At 44.2% G+C, this 18,636-nt stretch overlaps 1 protein-coding gene across 3 annotated transcripts in view; it reads left to right on the top strand.

The window, feature by feature from the left end:
- Positions 1-18,234, top strand: part of LOC122932883 (protein PIMREG-like) — a 28,805-nt gene extending 10,571 nt beyond the window's left edge. Inside the window, exons 1-6 of one of the 3 annotated variants that reach the window (XM_044287539.1) lie at positions 1,458-1,625; positions 2,817-3,119; positions 7,194-7,531; positions 9,518-9,613; positions 11,896-11,942; positions 17,171-17,306. In XM_044287539.1, the coding sequence (XP_044143474.1) occupies positions 2,841-3,119; positions 7,194-7,531; positions 9,518-9,613; positions 11,896-11,926 (744 nt within the window). In that variant the 5' untranslated portion in view covers positions 1,458-1,625; positions 2,817-2,840 and the 3' untranslated portion in view covers positions 11,927-11,942; positions 17,171-17,306. Of the gene's footprint in view, positions 1-1,457; positions 1,626-2,816; positions 3,120-7,193; positions 7,532-9,517; positions 9,614-11,895; positions 11,943-17,170 lie in introns of those variants that run through there. The other 2 variants (XM_044287537.1, XM_044287538.1) reach the window with 2 other exon arrangements.
- The last annotated feature ends 402 nt before the right edge of the window (positions 18,235-18,636 follow it).

The raw sequence follows: 18,636 nt of genomic DNA, 5'->3' as shown, positions 1-18,636 counted from the left end.
TGGAGGGGGCTGTTTGCCAGCCTCCTGCCTCAGGATTATGGCCGCACAGCTTAAATCTGTCTTTGGAATTGTATTTTGTTATGTGAGGGTACCCAGATGGCTAGCTTAATTGTATTTGTGTGGTCTGAGTGCCATTCGCCTAATGATATGCACTCAGACTGGAGCTATCTGGGAATATGTTAAATATCTGTGGTTGCTGGGAGGGTGTGACATTGTGTGTTTAAATGGTGATGTCTGTCCTGTTGTCTCCACATGTGTATTGGCGATCTCCCCTTTGTCCTGAGAGATAATTGGATTATTCCTCGGTTGTCTCTGGGGCAGAGAGGAGGAGACCATGATGCATTGTGGGGATGTGTTGTATCTGTTCTGTGTGTCGCAGTCTCTATTCTGGTCCCCTGGGGGCGTGTCCACCAGATGGGGACCTGCATAAATACGGGCGGGTAGCCCTCAATAAAGTGTTGAGACTGGTGTTTGGATAACTGATCAAACTGGGGGATTGCTATACGCTGAAGATTTGCTATGCTCCCCTGGCATAACTACTAGCTCTTGTAAGAGCTGTTCCTGCTCTCTGGCTGTAGGAGAGGTTCACCGCCTGGAGCCTTGTAGTAGGTCCAGCGTGGGTGGAGGACGGTGAGACCCCAACCAAGCTGCGGCGGTTCGTGGGGTCTGCAGTGCGTACGGTGTCAAGTGGAGTGCTTGGAGTCCTCAGAAAGCACTAGGAGCATCTATCGACGGAGGTACCCGGTCGGGGTGCTAGGAGATCCGTTACAACGTCCTACTCATGTCTGTTTTTACTCACAAGGATAAGACTGTTCTGTAGAGGCCAGCACGTTCCACACAATGTAGAACGCACACAGACTGTATCCGTGTTTTGTAAATACGCAGTCTGCAGACCGTAAAAAGCTGCTACTACCGGGTGCATGAGCGCTAAAGGACGGTTTATCCTGATTAGCAGAGAGCATTGGCCTAGCAGACCCAGATCGACTCCTCAGGGAGGTTCGGCAGCATCATAACGGGCCGTATCCCCTGTGATTGGGGCTTATATGTCAGACCCAGTTATCAGAGAAATCTTAAAAAAAGAGGTGAGATGCTTGCACTAAAAAAACTGAAAATGTATGGTATCTTGTTGGGAGGGGGGTGAATGACCTGGTGTAGAACTGGTTAAGGATAACCCACAGAGAACACTCTTAGCTGGTTGGAACAACGCCTATCTTTGCACATGATGAGAGTATGTCCGCTCCTCAGCCCTTTTACAGACTGAACATTTTTCTGACTCCTCTTTCCTACCCCTGTGGCTGGTGTTTTCCTCTCCTCCTTCTTCTGTAGATTTGGCAGCAGACCCGGGCTGTGTTCTTCTTTTTTTTTTTTTTTTTTCCCTGTTGAATCCTTTTATTTTTAGCATCAGCCGCACAGTAAAGTCTCAGGGACACTAGGACGCCTCTGGTCTATCAGCCAGGCAGACGTCTTTTAGTGGCGTAATGAATTTCTCCCAGTGGAATATACTTCTGCCTATAGAACTTGATACATTGGCAACTAAAAATCTTGGGCTGCGTTCACATCTGCACGGAAGGGCCGGATGGAGCACTGAACTGAACGTGTTCTTAAAGGGGTTGTCCATGCTACAGGTATTGATGACCTATCTTCAGGATCGGCTGGTTGAAGTGGACACGACGCTTGCGCAAGCCATGTGTCCTCTTCTGTGTTTCCCTGCACACCATCTTGTATCAGCAGATACCCTGTAGAGATGCGGACATGCACGGCTACATCGCCGCTAGCATGTCCGCAATATACCTGTCTCATAGCTCTGTGTGGTTTTCTTGTGTAAAAAATGGTGTGTGTGTGTAAATCAGCCTGGTAAGGAGCCCAAGGGGCTGTACTAACCGTTCTGGAGCCCAGCCATTCCCCTGTGAAGGAGCCCAGCACCGCCTGTATCCACGAATCTCCTCCTTGCTCACAGTCAGATCGCCACAATCTCGTGGTGCGCGAGCTCGTGCATGCGCAGTTCCTTCCCTGAAGCTGAAAACGGCACAGTGAAGGAATACTATGCCGGCACTGCGCATGCGCGAGCTCACGGTGATCAGGACAGAAAAATTGCAGACATGCTAGCGGCGATCTAGCCGTGCATGTCCGCATCTCTATAGGGTAAAAAGAGGTGACAGAATCCCTTTTAAGCCTGGGGTTAAAATAAAATATGCGGACAGCACGGCATGTGCCGTTTTGCCTCTGCATGTACGTTCTGCAGCCCCCAAAAAAGGTAGAACGTGTCCTATTCTTGTCCGTATTGAGGACAAGAATCAGCATTTTTACAATAGTGAGGAACAGGAAAGTGTGGGGCGCACATAGCCAGTATCCGTTAAAGGGGTTTGCCATTACATACAATAGGGGCATATCACTAGGATATGCCCCCATTGTCTGATAGGTGTAGTTCCCACCTCTGGGACCCGCACCTACAACGAGAACTGAGCTGGGAAAAGTATGGAGGCCGCCCTCCATTAATTTCTATGGGGCTGCCGAAAATAGCTGAGCGCTGGGTCGGCTATTTCAGTCTGCCCCATAGAAATGAATGGGAGCAGCACTTGGTGGTGGGGTCCTCCAGCCACAGCTCTCCCTGCTCCGTTCTCCTTGTAGGTGCGGGTCCTAGAGCGATATGCCCCCATTGTATGTGATGAGAATACCCCTTTAAATGGATACAGTCATGTGCTTGAAGCCTTATGATCGTCTCCCGCTTCCGTCCAATGTTTCTTCCTGTAATTTTATGGCCCGTTTCCCGGATTCATATGCAGGAGCCCTTCTTTTACATCTCTTCTCTCTTCCAGTGTCTGTCTAGGAGATAAAAGAAGATGTCTTCAGTCTTTCGAAGTGTTGGTTGGAGAAACCACAATGTATTGGAAAATATAGATGAACAAGACAGTCCTCAGCCTGACAAGTTCAGAAAAAGGCCCTCATCAAGCTCTCTTAACACAATGCGCATGTCCCTGCGGAAAAGGATGCCACTGAAGCAGGTGGAGATGAACATCAATGCCGTGCCCGACTGGAGCAGGGTGGGAGTAAAGGAGAAGCAGCGCCCCCTGCAGTCCATGACCGTTACAGCCAAGAACATGTTTGGAGCCATGTCAAAGGTAAATGTCGTAAACGGTGTGTGCCCATTGCTGTCCCCTAAACCAGGGATGCCCAACCTGCGGCCCCCCAGCTGTTGCAAAACTACAACTCCAAGTATGCTCGGACAGCCTCCAGCTATCAGCCTACAACAGGGCATGGTGGGAGTTGTAGTTTTACAACAGCTGGAGGGCTGCAGGTTGGGCATTACAGCCCTACACTATTATCTCTCACTCTATGTGGTCCCTGAAGTTACGATATTAACTGGTTCCAGGACGACCATTGTATGTTGAAACCATTGTAAATTAAGTAATCGGTTCCAAAGCCCCAAAATGCCTAATCCAGCTATGCTACCAGAGAAGTGGCCTTGAGTGGTTGGATCTGAGTCTGAGGCACTGTATGTTGAGTCTAGTTTCAAGTTACAATGGTCTTTTCTAACCCACTGTATGTTCAATATATTGTATCTTGGGAGAGCGCTGTAATTTGTGTGCATATAAGAAGTGTCTTTCTGCCACTATAATGACTGGGCACACCGCAGCATGTAACCACTTTCCAGCTGTAAAGTTCACCAGTTGTCCCTCTTTACATACAATCTTTGTTCTGCCAACCACAGCACAACCACATATTGCTTGGTCGCCCATTCATTTGAATTAGTAATACTGTACTTGCCCTACAGGGGCCGCTTTCTGTTACTATAGGAATTAGTGAAACAGAATCGGCAGTGAAATATCCGAAAAAGAGAGAAAACCGTGGATCGTACATCCACATGCTATACATTGATCTATTGTTAGATGAGAAGGATACTACTCACGCTTCAGAAGACCTCTTTGGTCCTTTCTTTACTTTATTTTTCACAATTAAAGTGTTGCATGGCTCTCAGGCCCACTTGTTCAGAGTTCGCAGAGTTGTAAACCACATTCAAGCGCAATGTTTCGGGGGTCACTTACTCATGCGTGAAGATCAGGTGTAACCAACAGCCTTAAATATTCTATGGCATGGGCGTAGTCTGTCTCGAATCTCAGTCTAAAAACATTCATTTGGTTACTAATTGACATTTCACAAAAATACCTTTTTAAAATTACAGATGTCATTTCAAAAGAAAATAACAAGAACAAATTGCTGCAACACGAAACTAGGTGGATTACAAAAATAGAAACATTAAAACCAAAAGGGTTGAATGACATCTGTAATTTTAAGGTATTTGAGTGAAAGCTTCAGTAAATTATGTGTTGGGGGGTGATATACTTATACTGCAAGATTGTTAGTGATTTTTCTTTTAGCAGCAGCAGTGTTCTATGGAGCGTTCCCACTGAGACCTTGGGCGGGAAAATGTGAAGCATTTGAGGAATGTGTCCGTTACTATTTGTAGAAGTATCTCCCTCTTCAGCATCCTATGTGCAGATTAGAAGAGCCAGAAGGAAAGATAAGACTGCTGCCTGCTCCTGAGAGAGGGCTGGGAAGCAATGTCAGCTTCTAGCTTTACAGACTCTGTGCTGTCTATTAGATGGACTGTGCAACTGTTGAGGTCCTCTTGTCATTCTTCAGTGGGAAGCAACGTCCCCCTCGACGCTGCAGTCCAGATCGGTACATTGTCCTTTTCCAGTGGGCAGTAGGTCAAGAATGACGTTGATGCCTTGAGTCAAGTATCCGTGGAAGGCTACTTTCACATCTCCTCCTTTTTTTTAAATTCAGGTTTTGTGTCTGGCCCCAAAATGCAACTGAACTGATGGACGATGAATAGGGACAAAACTTGGTTAGGTTACTTTTAGGTTTTGAGATCCTCGGCCGGATCTCAAAATCTGAATTAAAAACGTAGATGTGAAAGTAGCCTAACTGAGGAGAAACGAATGCATGCAGAAATCTTCCTGAAGGGGCTCTCCACTGAAAATGAGCACGTATCCACAAAATATCGGATCTTGGCAGGGAAGGCCCAGCTACTGCCTTTCAGAAGGAGAATAATACCTTAGTAACTCTACTCCATACTACTATATGACCAGCGCCTCTGCGAGGGTGAAGCATTTTAAGATGAGCAGCTGGAGGTACAGAGTTTATTTGGGACCCCCCAAGGTTTTGTGTTATTGGTTAAAGGAGAGATCACCAAGACTGAGTTCTTGAAGTAATCTTCTTATGTAGGCTGACAGGCTGGGGTCACAATACTACTGTATTTTAGAGCTGTGATTTGGCTGTAAAACACAGAAAAGTCGCGGGCAAGTTGTATGTCACAAGCAACTTACATTAAAGTCACTTGCAACCTGCCACAGATCAGGATCTTTATTTTATTTTTTTACTATTTCATGCGACATGTGAAGTTTATTAGATTGTGTAATGCGCCTTTTTTCACTTGTATATAATAAAACTAAGGTAGTGATGTTTTTGCTGAAGTCGTTTGCTATCGGTTGAATAGAGCACAAAACCATTCAGTGCATTGGAAGACGACGCTTAGATGTAAATGTTATTTCAGGTGAGCGCATTACCTTCTTTTTGACCTTCGGGTATTTAGTACGATATTCCCATTCATTCGGTTCTACATTTTGAAGTCTCCGCTACAAAGGGCCGTGTGAAGAAGTAATCCCTTAAGATGTTCAGACTAGCAGCGCTTTAACAGAGACATAAAAAAGAAAAAGACCAACACAAATTGCTCTCCAAACCAAATGCAGCCTAGCAAAGCCCAGCGGTGGGAATATGGGAGATGTCTGTGCACAAACTGAGAGGAACAGAAATGTCTCAAGTTATCTGAAAAAAGGGAAACTTTGCAAAGATGGTCATAGTCCTTTAAAAAGTTTGTGTGTGTGTATATGGTTTCATGAATTTGATTTTATTTCTATTAATGATAAAAAAAAAATGGCTGGAATCACGAAAGTGGTCTTGTGGGTAGCCTTAAATCTAAGGGCTGGTACTTGCCCTTTAAATTGCACAAAAAGCAGACCTACCGTGTGTCTGTACCCTATGAATTTTCCGTAGCTGATTTGGCTGAAATAAACCATCACAAAAAATAGACAAAATGGGCTTTTTTTTGTGGCAGTAATGTTGCCAGAATGGCAGCGGGTCTACTGCTGCTTTCAACCTTTCCATTGCTCAAAGCTGCTGAAATCTCATCCACTTGCTTGTTCTGCACATGCTGTCAGTTCAGCTGCAAAGCATCCGCAGTTTGCTGCTCATATGTCTGTTTTTTGCAGCACATTCGTGGCCCCTCAACTCATTATAGTGCCCCCCCTCCCAGAATTCAGTTACACACGGATTGTGCTATCTAATTGCACAACGTGCTTCCTGAAATAGTTAATTCCACATGTAGTACCTTTTGAATGTTGTATTGCCACATAATGCCTCCTGAAAATGGTTTTACTCTATCTGGTAAAACTACAACTCCGAAGATGCACACTTGCTTGGCTGTTCTCAGAACTCCATAGAAATGAATGGAGCATGCTGGGAGTTGTAGTTTCACCACAGCTGGAGTGCCGGAGATTAGCCACCACTGGACTATATTATGCCACACATGCTGCCGTGGACCCTCATGTACAACCTCCATGGCACCCGTATCACTTACTATCATTGTACAGCTCCCCGTGTGCCTCCAGTTTTAGAGATTCTGCTCCCCGTCTGCCTGTAAAAAGGTGAAAAGAGCTAGACCTGGCTTATCCTGCAATTTCTGGCAGCTTATCCCTTCCCTGCCCATTTGCCATTGGCTGCCAGGTTACAACATGGTGTCAGCCAAAAGAAAATGAAGACTCAGTGTACTGGCAGATGCTGTTCTACCGGTGGCCATGAGAGGAGGAAGAGACACTATGGACCTACTTTATGTTGTCTCCAATTGGCGGCCTTGGGGACGGTGCAGGGGAACAGAGGGGAGGAGGGCTTGCAGGAACTCTGCAGCAACTGCAGGAATTATCCTTACCCCTGGAGGATAGACTGTGATGGGACAGGCAGCCAGATTTTGCTTGGTGCAGATATCAGCCGCGAAGAAAATAGTAACAAATGTCCAGTTCTGCCTCCACATATGAAACAGTGATTGTTGTGCCTATTTATCGAAAGGAACAGTTTTTTTGCGAAATTTATTGTAACTGTACTAACTGGTTATTGAATCTTTTTACGATTTTCAGAAAATGAAGAAAAATGACAGAAAATCAAATCCGTATTTGTTGGAGTCTCCAGCCCAGGTTAGAGGGACCAGAAAACAAAGCCGTACTCCCGGAAGTAGTAGAAAATCTACACCTAAAACTCCTAGATGTCGACGGTTGGTAGAAGAAGCGAGCCCAAGTAATAGGGTCACTCCAAAGTCCAGCAAGAGGGCATCCCTCTGTACCAGAAAAATCAGCAGCAACCAGTGGAAAAGCTTCTCCAATATAGTGGGGAACGAAGGACTAACCCTGAGAAGATCTGTGAGGGCAGCATCTCTGAGCAGCCCATACGCTTCACCCGTGACTGTTAGCAGAAGAAGGTATGAGGGGAGGCTTATGGGTTTGTAAAGCTGAAGTTTACTGTAGCATCGTGGCCTCCATCTACTCTGTATCCACACATACCAACAAATCATTCAAAATCCCATGGGCTTGGGATTCATGTCACTGGTATTTTGGACGTCAAGAATATTGCAGATGACTGTAATCTTATTATTTAAAAAAAAATAAAAAAATTCTTATCAAGATATATAGATTTAGCAATTTTACTGTATGTGACTCCTGGGCACTTCCTTGGCCTATTTATGCTAAGTCTGTGACAGCACTAAAGGTGTTGTCCCATCTGGAGGTTTATGGTATATCCACAAGAGATGTCCCACCTCTGTGACTCCCTCCTGTCTTAAGAATGGGACCCCATTGCAGCGAATAAAGAAATGGCCATGCATGTGCGTCTTTCTCCATTCACTGCTATGGTGGTACTTAAAATAGCCAAGGAAGTCCCTTGGCAGTGAATGGAGAAAGCCATGGATGGCCACCTCTCCATTCACTGCAACTTGTGATCCTGTTCTTGAGATGGGATCGGGTCACAGAGGATATGCCATCAATTTCCAAAAGAAAATAACCTCTTAACATAATAAACATAATAGTTATATACCCTGCTGAGGCTGAGGCCATATGACTTTACAAAGTCTAAGGGAGAAACAGACCAACATGATGTTTCAGTTTTTTTTTCTACTTATGATTATCTGAGAGAGTTAAATGGAAACGCTTGGTAGAGAGAACGTGCCACTGAACACCCGTCGAACCAGCGGAATGCCTATTCATCTGGTAGTCTGATCATTTGTGCGGCCTCTGCCAGCAGCAGGTCGTGTTATTTAAAGAGCCTCTGCCGGCAAACAATGGGGATGGGGATGAGGGATGAGCTATGACATTACTGTGGAGGAGATTGCTGCATGGAAATGCAATTGTCATCTTACTTCCCAACAATCGTCTGCTGAATTGAGCAGTGTAAAGGGGCAGATTCAGATCTATCCTTTACCCCCTCCCGCCCCATATGTTACAGGTGTAAGAAACTACAATGTAACTACACGATCTGTACTAAGTCATTGTGCCAATTATACCACGAGAAAATCAAAAACATGGTAGAATTGCAAATTGATGACCTATCGTCAGGATAGGTCATCAATATCAGATTGGTGGGGGTCCGACACCCGCTACCCCTGCTGATCAGCTGTTTGTAGAGGAGGTGGCGCTCCATGCGAGCCCTGCATCCTGATCACACTGCCCTTTGTCTCGCAGTGTGATCAGGGTGCAGTGTAATGAGGAGTACTCACTTCAATTCTAATTGCACAACGTTGCCGCTTCAGAGATGATGACGTATTGTGTAATGAACAGGAAACGGAGCTCGCATGGAGAGCTGATCTGATATTGATGACCTATCCTGACGATGGGTCATCAAAATATACGGCATGCACAACCCCCCTTTTAATATAATTCCAGGGAATAGGTTTATATGAGAGTGCGTTTATCTGGTAATTTTCATTCATGTCTGCTTATCTCTATATTATTAAGGGTACGTTCACACTTGCGACAGAGTGATCCGGCAAAACGTATGCCAACTGATTGCATTTGTAAGACTGATCAGGATCCTGATCCATCTTACAAATGCATTGAAATGCCGGATCCGTCTTTCCGGTGTCCTCCAGAAAAACGGATCCGGCATTTATTTATTTTTCACCTTTTTTCGGTCTGCGCAGGACGCATCCTGCATTCAGGCAAGTGTTCAGTTTTTTGGGCCGGAGATAAAACCGTAGCATGCTGCAGTATTATCTCTGTCCTGAACAGTCAAAAAGACTGAACTGAAGACATCCTGATGCATCCTGAATGGATTGCTCTCCATTCAGAATGCATGGGGATAAAACTGATCAGTTCCTTTCTGGTATAGAGCCCCTAGGACGGAACTCGGTGCCGGAAAAGAAAAACGCAAGTGTGAAAGTCCCCTAATAACTTTGTTGTTCTCTTGTTTTCAGGCAGTTTGAGAAAGACCTGGAATCTGTTTCTGCAGGAATCCGACAGCTGAAACGTCTCTCCAGGGTATTTGATGATGCCATCTTACAGGAAGAAAGGTAAAGTGGATTTATTTGTATGGTGCATCCCTTGAGTGTGTCATTGCCCAAAGCCTAGATCTGATATCAGCATGGCATTATCTAGACCTGAGAGGCGGCATTCATTAAACCCAGCACCTGCTTTTTACCCTCTTGGCCCCTAGAGAAAATACATTTTAGCTTACACTGTATCAGCGATTTCAAGAACAAGCTATAAAAGGACACATACCATAATATACATTTTATAGGAAAAGCTATATACAGACCTTTCCAGAGCTTCTCATTAATAAAGATATGACATGTTATAAAGCCTGCTGCAGCCACGCTGATGTATCCTGTATATGTGGAATGGCAGCAAGGCCTGTCTGATTAGAGAAAATCCCAATCCGTATGTTTTAAAAATGGGACAATTTTTGGTCTGTGTTTTGGAACTGTCTGGGAATTAATTGCTTCATTGTATTATTAAAAAAAGCAAAAAGCTCACAATCCTAGGTGAATTCCAGCCTAAAGCATTTATCACCTCCAGGCTTGTTAGGTGACAAAGGGTAGGCCGCTGGTGAACCCCAGTTCCTCCTTGCTGTAGGACTACAAATGGGTGAAGCATGCTCCCCGCTGTTCCATTCAGTGTTTGTGCCCTTATGTTTCCATGTGGGTGGAAAATCCATCGGCAAGATTAATTTTCACTGCCTCTTATTTTACTTAAAAATCTATGAGGGTCCTTGAGCGATGCCACCTTATTGACTCGCTTGCCACATATAAAGGGCTCTTTACACAGGCTGATAATGCACCAGATGATAATCGCTAACGAGCATTCATAGAAATGATCTGGCAGTGTAAAGGTGCCACTCATTCGTCGGGTAATTGGAATGTTTGTGTAGGCACATAAATTGTCATTTGCCGGCAGCAGATCGTGCTGTGTATACACACTCCAGTCTGTATGGGAACGAGCGATGGCATTAGCGATCACTCACGTAAATGTAGTGGTCTCCTTCACTGATGAGCAGGTGCTTGCCGAGAAGGAACGCTGTGTAAAGGGGTCATCACATCAGGGAACATCACAGTGAATACAGCTTCCTAAAAGAGTGCAGATCATCTGATAAGATTTACATACTTCCCTCAAAGGGGACCCTATAGCTACACAAAGACCAACCCTATTAGGTCATATTCACTAAAAAGGTCAAAAAATAAAATAGAAGTTTTATTTAAAGTGTATTGGAAAGATATAAAATCCATGTTCTTGTATCGCTGCTTTAACACTAAAAATATAGGTGGGAGTCTGACAACCTGCACCCCACTGCTCAGCAGTTTAGGAGTAGCTCGGGAACTACACGGTGCTCTCCAGTGTGTAGTGGACGGAGCTGGTTACTGCACCATAGCTCCCAACCACTTCAGTGGCAGCAGCGCTGCAGTAACCAGCTATGTCCACTACACAGTGGGCGGAGCTTTGTAGTTCCACAGCTGGCCTACGGGACGCCGGACCCCACTGATCTGATATTGATGGGCTATCCTGAGGGTAGGCCCTAAGTATAAAAGGACTGGAAATTGCCTATTAACATTCCACTGCCTTGGTTCCTATTGCACAAATTTACCCAGAACCGACAAATTGTGCTTCTTGCTTGTGCACGCTGTTGGTGAAGTCTCACAACCAATTTCATATCGGCGTTTATGGCTGACCTAAAATTTGAGAAGCAGTAGACACAAAGTAAAGCATTATAGGGGTTATCTGGGAATGTGATACTGATGGGCAGTCCTCAGAATAGGTCATCGATATCCGATCGACGTGGGTACGACTCCCGGGCACCCCCTGCCAATCACCCGTTAGAAGAAGCTGTGGAGCTCTGTGAGCGCTTAGGCCTTTTCCTAGGCCACTGATGTCACCGTTCATTGGTCACATGACCTTCTTGCAGCTCAGTCCTGTTAAAGTCAAGGGGACTGAACTGCAATACCCAGCACAGCCACTGCACAGTGTATGGCACTGTAATTGGAACGCTGCCGGGAAGCCACAGAGCTCACCGGTACGTGCCACGGCTTCCTAAAACGGCTGATCGGCGGCGGTGCCGGGAGTAGGACCTCCTGCTAATCTAATATCGATGACCTATCTTGAGGATCGGTCATCAGTATCAAATTCCCGGAGAACCATCTACTCAATGTTCTGATATAGCCAAGTGAATTATATACTATACTGTTTGTAAAGTATCAGGACCCACGATCACAGAGGAGCTCACTACTGCAATAGCTGTGTAGAAGAAAGCCAGTAATCTAGCCTCTGTGCTGACACTTCTTGTTCTTCCATCTATTATCAGCGACATGACAGTTTCTCTCATTGATAACTGAAGAATGTATTTGGCAGGTAAAGTTCCAGATTTTTATTTGGCGTGTTCTATAACGCTGTGCATGACGCTGATGTATTAACTAACCCACCTGGATATGGTCTTTCTTCCTTAGAACCACTTTTACGCTGTGTTTAACCCTAAGAGCTCCTGTATTTCTTCTCTCTTTATTTAGCCTGAGATCCTGAAATAATGTCATCCTATTGATCTGTGTGTTCAGTAATGGAACCATAAAGATTTGGTATATCGTTTTATTATTTAGGTGTCATCCTGGTCCTGCCCAGTAGAGATCGACCGATTTATTGGTTTTACTGATCATATCGGCCGATATTCCGAATTTTGACCGTTATCGGTATCGGCATCTATTTTGACGATATACCGATAATGTATGGGGAACAAGAATCGCGCTGCTGACAGCGCTCTCAGTGTTCCCCTTAGCAGCACAGCTGCCGCTGCCACCAATGAGGGGAGAGGGGACAAGAGGAGGGGAGGGGCTGTGGCCACTGCGCCACCAATGAAGATAACTCTTTCATTAATCCATATACAGGAGGCGGGAGCTGGCTGCTGAATCACATAGCAGGCTCCTGACCTCTATGCAAGTAGCTGCGATCCGCGGCAGTTAACCCCTCAGGTGCTGCACCTGAGGGGTTAATGGCCGCAGATCGCAGCTACCGCTCATAGAGGTCGGGAGCCGGCTATGTGATTCTGCAGCCAGCTCCCGCCTCCTGTATATGGATTAATGAGAGAGTTATCTTCATTGGTGGCGCAGTGCGCCCCCTCACCCAAGCCCCCCAGTATTAATCACTGGTGGCAGTGGCCACAGGCTCCCCTCCTCCTCGGTGGCACTTCCGATCGGAGCCCCAGCAGTGTAAGTCTGGGGTTCTGATCGGTTACCATGGCAGCCAGGATGCTACTGAAGCCCTGGCTGCCATAGTTGGCTCCCTGCTGCTGTGTGCACAGAGCAGCAGGGACAGTGTGAGATCCTATTCACCCTGATAGACATCCATCAGGGTGAATAGGACAAGAGTTCTAGTCCCTAAGAAAGATTTACAAAAAAAAATAATTATAATAATACACGTTAACAATAAACATATTCATTTTCAGCAGATTTGTGTAGGAATTTTTTATTTATTTTTTTAAATGAAAATTCACAGAATAGCGGCCTAAATTATCGGCCATCGGCCTGAAAGTTCATAGATTATCGGTATCTGCCCTAAAAAAAAACTATATTGGTCGATGCCTAGTGCCCAGTTGCTGATGCTGGTAAAAATTACTCTACTTACTCATGAAAACTAACTTCAGGCCTTATAAGAACAGAAAAACGCTTTTACTTTGAATACTTGTTCCCTATAGAGATGTTTGAGAATTATAGTTTATTGCTGCTCTGTATTGGGCTACTTTCAAACTAGCGTTTTTGCTGGATGCGGCAGGGTTCATTAAAAAAAACGCTTCCGTTACTGATAATACAACCATGTGCATCCGTTATGAACTGATCCGGTTGTATTATCTTTAACATTGCCAAGACGGATCTGTCATTAACTCCTTGGAAAGTTCTATTGTGTCAGAGAAAACGAATCCGTCCCCATTGACTTGCATTGTGGGTCATGACTGATCCGTCTTGCTCCCACATCCCAGGACGGAAAGCAAACCACAGCATGCTGCGATTTGCTCCCCGGTATGAAAACGGAACGGAATGCATTTTGGAGCACTCCGTTCTGTTCAGTTACGTTTTGTCCCCATTGACAATGAATGGGGACAAAACGGAAGCGGTTTTGTCCGGTATTGAGACTATGACTGATCTCAATACGGGAAGATATTAACGCTAGTCTGAAAGTAGCCTTAGAGTCACTGTGCTGTCACACAATTGCATTCACAGTTTCATGGTGCATGTTTTTGCGTGTATTTCCACAAAATCCTTTTTAAACATTTGGTCCACGGCATCAGCAGATGCCCTTATTAGGGGCTGGTGTGATTACACGTGTGGTTGCTCATCTTCTCAGCTTTTTAGTAGGAAAAAAAATAACCCCCTTTTTAAATGTTACACAGCGAGCACATATCCTCTTTTACTGGTGAGAGAGGTGATAACATGAAGAAAAGTTCCTGTGCTGCCAAATCGACTTGGTATGGAGCCATGCGGCTGACTCTAATGTTCCTTGAATCCGGCTGTGTTTCCACCTGCAGCACAAACTGGAAGCCAGTAGCTAACTCTCCAGCATATCTGGAAACCTTCATTTGGGGAAACCAGAAGTTCAATTGGCATAATATTCATTGTTTTTTTATTTTTTTTTTACTTAGATTTTTTTTCCCAACTTATTCAATTTGTCCTTTAGGCTATGGACACCTTTTGGGGGAATTATTTTTATGATTTTAATTTTACTCATTTTGGGATAAAAATCTTTTTTTCAGTTGGTCTTCATTTAATAACTTTCAGCAGTCTATTTCCAGACTGTTAATCCTCAGTTCAGTCAGCTGACGGCTTATGATATTATCTTTGATTATCCTGACCTCATTTAGGCCATATTCTTTATTTTATCCACGAGTGTTTATCAGGGTAGGAGATCAGAGATGAGGCTGCTGATAGAACTCGGGAGCAACGCTTTGCAAATAGACAATTTTTATTTTATTTTTTTAACCCCATGTATCGCAGGAAAATTATTTTTATCCCAAAAGTGAGTAAAATGCAGTTGTAAAAACATTGCCCCAGAGGTGTCCATAGGCTTTAATTTAAAGTAGTCATCACTACAAACCTTACATAGGTGTATGTCTCTGTATCCTGCATCAGAAGACTAATTGATTTCAGTTCAGTGAATGCAGTTGTTCCTAAAATGGCTGCAATAAATGTACTCTTTTCTGATCACCTCTTGTCAGAAGTGTGTATATCTTTTGGAAATATGGACTTGTTTTCTCTTCCTTTTAGGGGCTTGGCTACACTGCCACATATCTCGCAGCATTTCATGTAATGTTTGTCAGTGGTGTCATAATGTGACATACTGCGATGCGACCATTGCAAACAATCCAGTTGTCAGAATTTGTGTCGCATTCTGTCCGCATCCTTGTATCTGTTCCGCTTCTAAGCAAAAAAGATAAAACATGCCCTATTCTTGTCCGTTTTGTGGACAAGAATAGGCATTGTCAGAATGGGTCAGCCGAAAAAAAAAAAAAGGATGCAACACAGACTTCACATTGATGTCATCCGTATTTATTGCACATTGCAAGATACATAAAGTTGTGTGAATGCACCCATAAAGGGAGTATTCTAATGCAAAACAAGTCTGGAAGTTAAAATGGATTTTCTAGTACAAGACAAGTCTGGAGCTTTAGGGAGAATTCTAGTATATATAAAAAAAAAAAAAAAGATTGCTAGTCCTCAGTACAGGAGACCGATATCAAATGAGTGGGGGTCTGACACTCTGCACACTCGCTAATCAGCTGTTTAGTTGGCACTCCAGCGCCAGAACTACTCTGTCCTTTCTGTAGTGTATGGAGCTGGTAACAGCAATTCTGCCCCCTTTTCACTACACAATGGCTGGAGTTGTGTGGTTTAGCATCGGCAGGTGATTGTCAGGAGTGCATGGGGTCGGACACCTGCCAATCTGATATTAATGGCCTGAGGATAGGCCATCAATATCAACAACCTGGAATACCCTTTTAATTTGCTAATATAGAAAGAAAAACTCTAGTACAGTATCCTCACGTGCCTTTCTGCTACTAAGACTGTTTCATACACCTTAAGGGTTTATTCACACGTCCGTAAGTGTTTTGCGGATCCGCAAAACACTGGAAATGTGCATTGCGCAATTTGTGGACCGCACAATAATAGACAATGCCTAATCTTGTCCGCAATTGCGGACAAGAATAGGACATGTTCTATTTTTTTGCGGAAACGGAAGCGCCGATGCGGAAGTGCGGATCCGCGGATGCAGACAGCACATTCCGGCCCCATTGAAAATTAATGGGTCTGCACCCGTCTCGCTAAATTGCGGAACGGATGCGGACCCATTTTGCGGACGTGTGAATGGACCTTTATAGATAGTGTTGTTTTTTTTTTTTTTTAACTTTATTCAGATATAAGGAATAGTTGCAGAAAACTAAACAGTAATTTTTTTTTTTTTATCGAAGTAACCACTGGATTTCAAGTTGCAATCTTCATCCCTTCATTTGTTTTCAGACAGGTAGTGTGTCCCTCCCAGTAAGGCCCCTTTCACACGAGCGAGTTTTCTGCGCGGGTGCAATGCGTGATCTGAACGCATAGCACCCGCACTGAATCCTGACCCATTAATTTCAATAAGGCTGTGTACATGAGCATTGTTTTTCACGCATCAGTTCTGCGTTGCGTGAAAATCGCAGCATGTTCTATATTCTGCGTTTTTCACACAGCCCTGGCCCTATAGAAGTGAATGGGGCTGCGTGAAAAACGCATTGCATCCGCAAGCAAGTGCGGGTGCGATGCGTTTTTCACTGATGGTTGCTAAGAGATGTTGTTTGTAAACCTTCTGTTTTTTATCACGCGCGTGAAAAACGCATCAAAACGCATTGCACCCGCGCGGAAAAAACTGAACGCAATCGTAGACAAAACTGACTGAACTTGCTTGCAAAGTAGTGCGAGTTTCACTGAACGCATCCGGACCTAATCCGTCACGCTCGTGTGCAAGAGGCCTAAGTCACACTGGCTGCATTAATTCTTGTTCACACAATCAATGTCCAGCCAGTGATTTCCATCAGTGATTGTGAGCCAAAAGCAGGTACGGCTCTAAACACAGAACAGGTGCAGATCTTTCCCTTGTACCTTCATTTTGTAGGTCCAATCCTGGTTTTGGCTCACAATCACTGACGTGTGAATAAGGCTTTACACAGCCTGTGGGATGATTCACCTGCAAGCTGCTTAGTGTGTGCCTTCCTCTCTATCTACAACGTGTGTGAGCTGCACATCTACTGTGTACAAACTTTTGCTGCTGTCTTTACTGCTAAGAGAAGGGAGGGGGAGAGCAGAGAGAGCCCTCAGAAATAGGAGCAGTGCTCTGGATTTGTCAGATTCAGCAGCACCAGCCGCTAGTTGAAGGATTTGCATATGTACCTGGCACAAGCAAAATGGTAGGATTTTATTTATTTATTGAGGGCTATTTAGAAAGTTGCTTATTACTGCATTTAGGAAGCAAATGAACAATAAAATTTAATTTGGAGCAAAGGTCTCTAGAGCCTTTAAATATTTGTATTTGGTGCATGTTATTTGTCTATGTTTTGTCCTCAGGAAAGAAGCCATTTTGAATTACCACAGTGTAATGACCAAGAATCTGTGTTGTACTCGCCATTCTCGGCTGTCTTGGAGAAGTACACGGAGACTGAAGCGTACACTTGAAGGCTGGACTGAGGTGGCTTTAACCAGTATTGGCAACATTGGCGCACGTTAACGATATACTCTGTAACCAGCTTTGTCTTTTTTTATATATCTGTCCATATAGCTGTTACTAACTGCAGCACTGTGTGAGATTGAGCATCTATTCAGTGCACTTGGACTTCATATGTTTCCGCCTTTATTATTCACTACACGATAATATCCAATCCCGTTTATAACAGTTTTTTTATTTAAAAGACAGTCCAAACATAAGCATGTATTGGATGGCACTTAGTATGACGTTATCGCAGTACTAGAGGTTGATCCTTGAATATTTTGGCAGGCAAAAATATTTAGCAAGGTGTACACATATTAGAACAAGTACCCACCATTCAACTAATAGTTTTGAGGCAGGCAAAAAATAGGCAGGAGGTACAAATATGGCTGCCAAGTTATTTGTACGAAGGCCAGCCCTACACATAAGATGACCTTCAACCAAATGTTTGGCCGGCAGCAATCACTTCTGTTCTTCTCATTCACATGCCTGCTCAGCTCGGCCAAACAAACGTGTTCTCAATAGAAAGAGGTAGGGGAAACCCAATCTTTGTCTCTCAACATCTACCATCGGGAGAGAGTCTGGAGGTCCACCCTCACACACACTTGATGTTTTGGCCAGTTCGGCCAACATACAATTTAGATGTATGTTCAGATTAAGCCTGTCTGCACACCAAGTGCTTTAGATACAATTATAAAGATTCCTGTGTTGTCCACCATGTGGTTAAATGAGACAAAGTGATCTATTCACTGCACGGCTGTAGGCACATTTCTTGATTTTACTGATATTGATGAAGATAAGCTAATGAGCAGCTAAAAAAAGTTTTGAACGAAAGCAGTACGCTTTTATAAAGCAGTATCCCTAATATTAAAACTCTGTTGGCTTCTCTAACTATTATTTACCGTGCTTGAAATGAAGGAAACACTTTTTGTACTTTGTAATATCAGAAGTGTGTATATCTTTTGTATTATAATAATCTTTTCAGAAACATTAACTGGTGTGTTGTCTCTTGATTTTAGACCAGATCCTTTTCTATATATATTTTATTACTGAAGCAAAAGACGAGGGATTCCATCATACACTGCCACCTCCCTGATCGATTCCTGGAGTAGAGAGAAACCATGTGCCTCCTGCACTTCTCATCCGCATTGTTCTGTGGTAGCATTAAGCACCTGCGTCTTCAGGATCCATTGTGCACAGTCCACATTCTAGATCAGTACAGTTTACAGCTTTATTATCACTCTTATTTATGGCGATGTCCTTCTGTCTGTTTAGTTACCTGTGTAGTCTGCCGCCGGACCAGTCGTAGAGAAGTGTTTTGTGTCCC

Source organism: Bufo gargarizans, chromosome 3 (assembly GCF_014858855.1).
Source record: "Bufo gargarizans isolate SCDJY-AF-19 chromosome 3, ASM1485885v1, whole genome shotgun sequence".
Lineage (NCBI taxonomy): Eukaryota > Metazoa > Chordata > Amphibia > Anura > Bufonidae > Bufo > Bufo gargarizans.
This window is presented reverse-complemented; position numbering and strand designations above follow the sequence as displayed.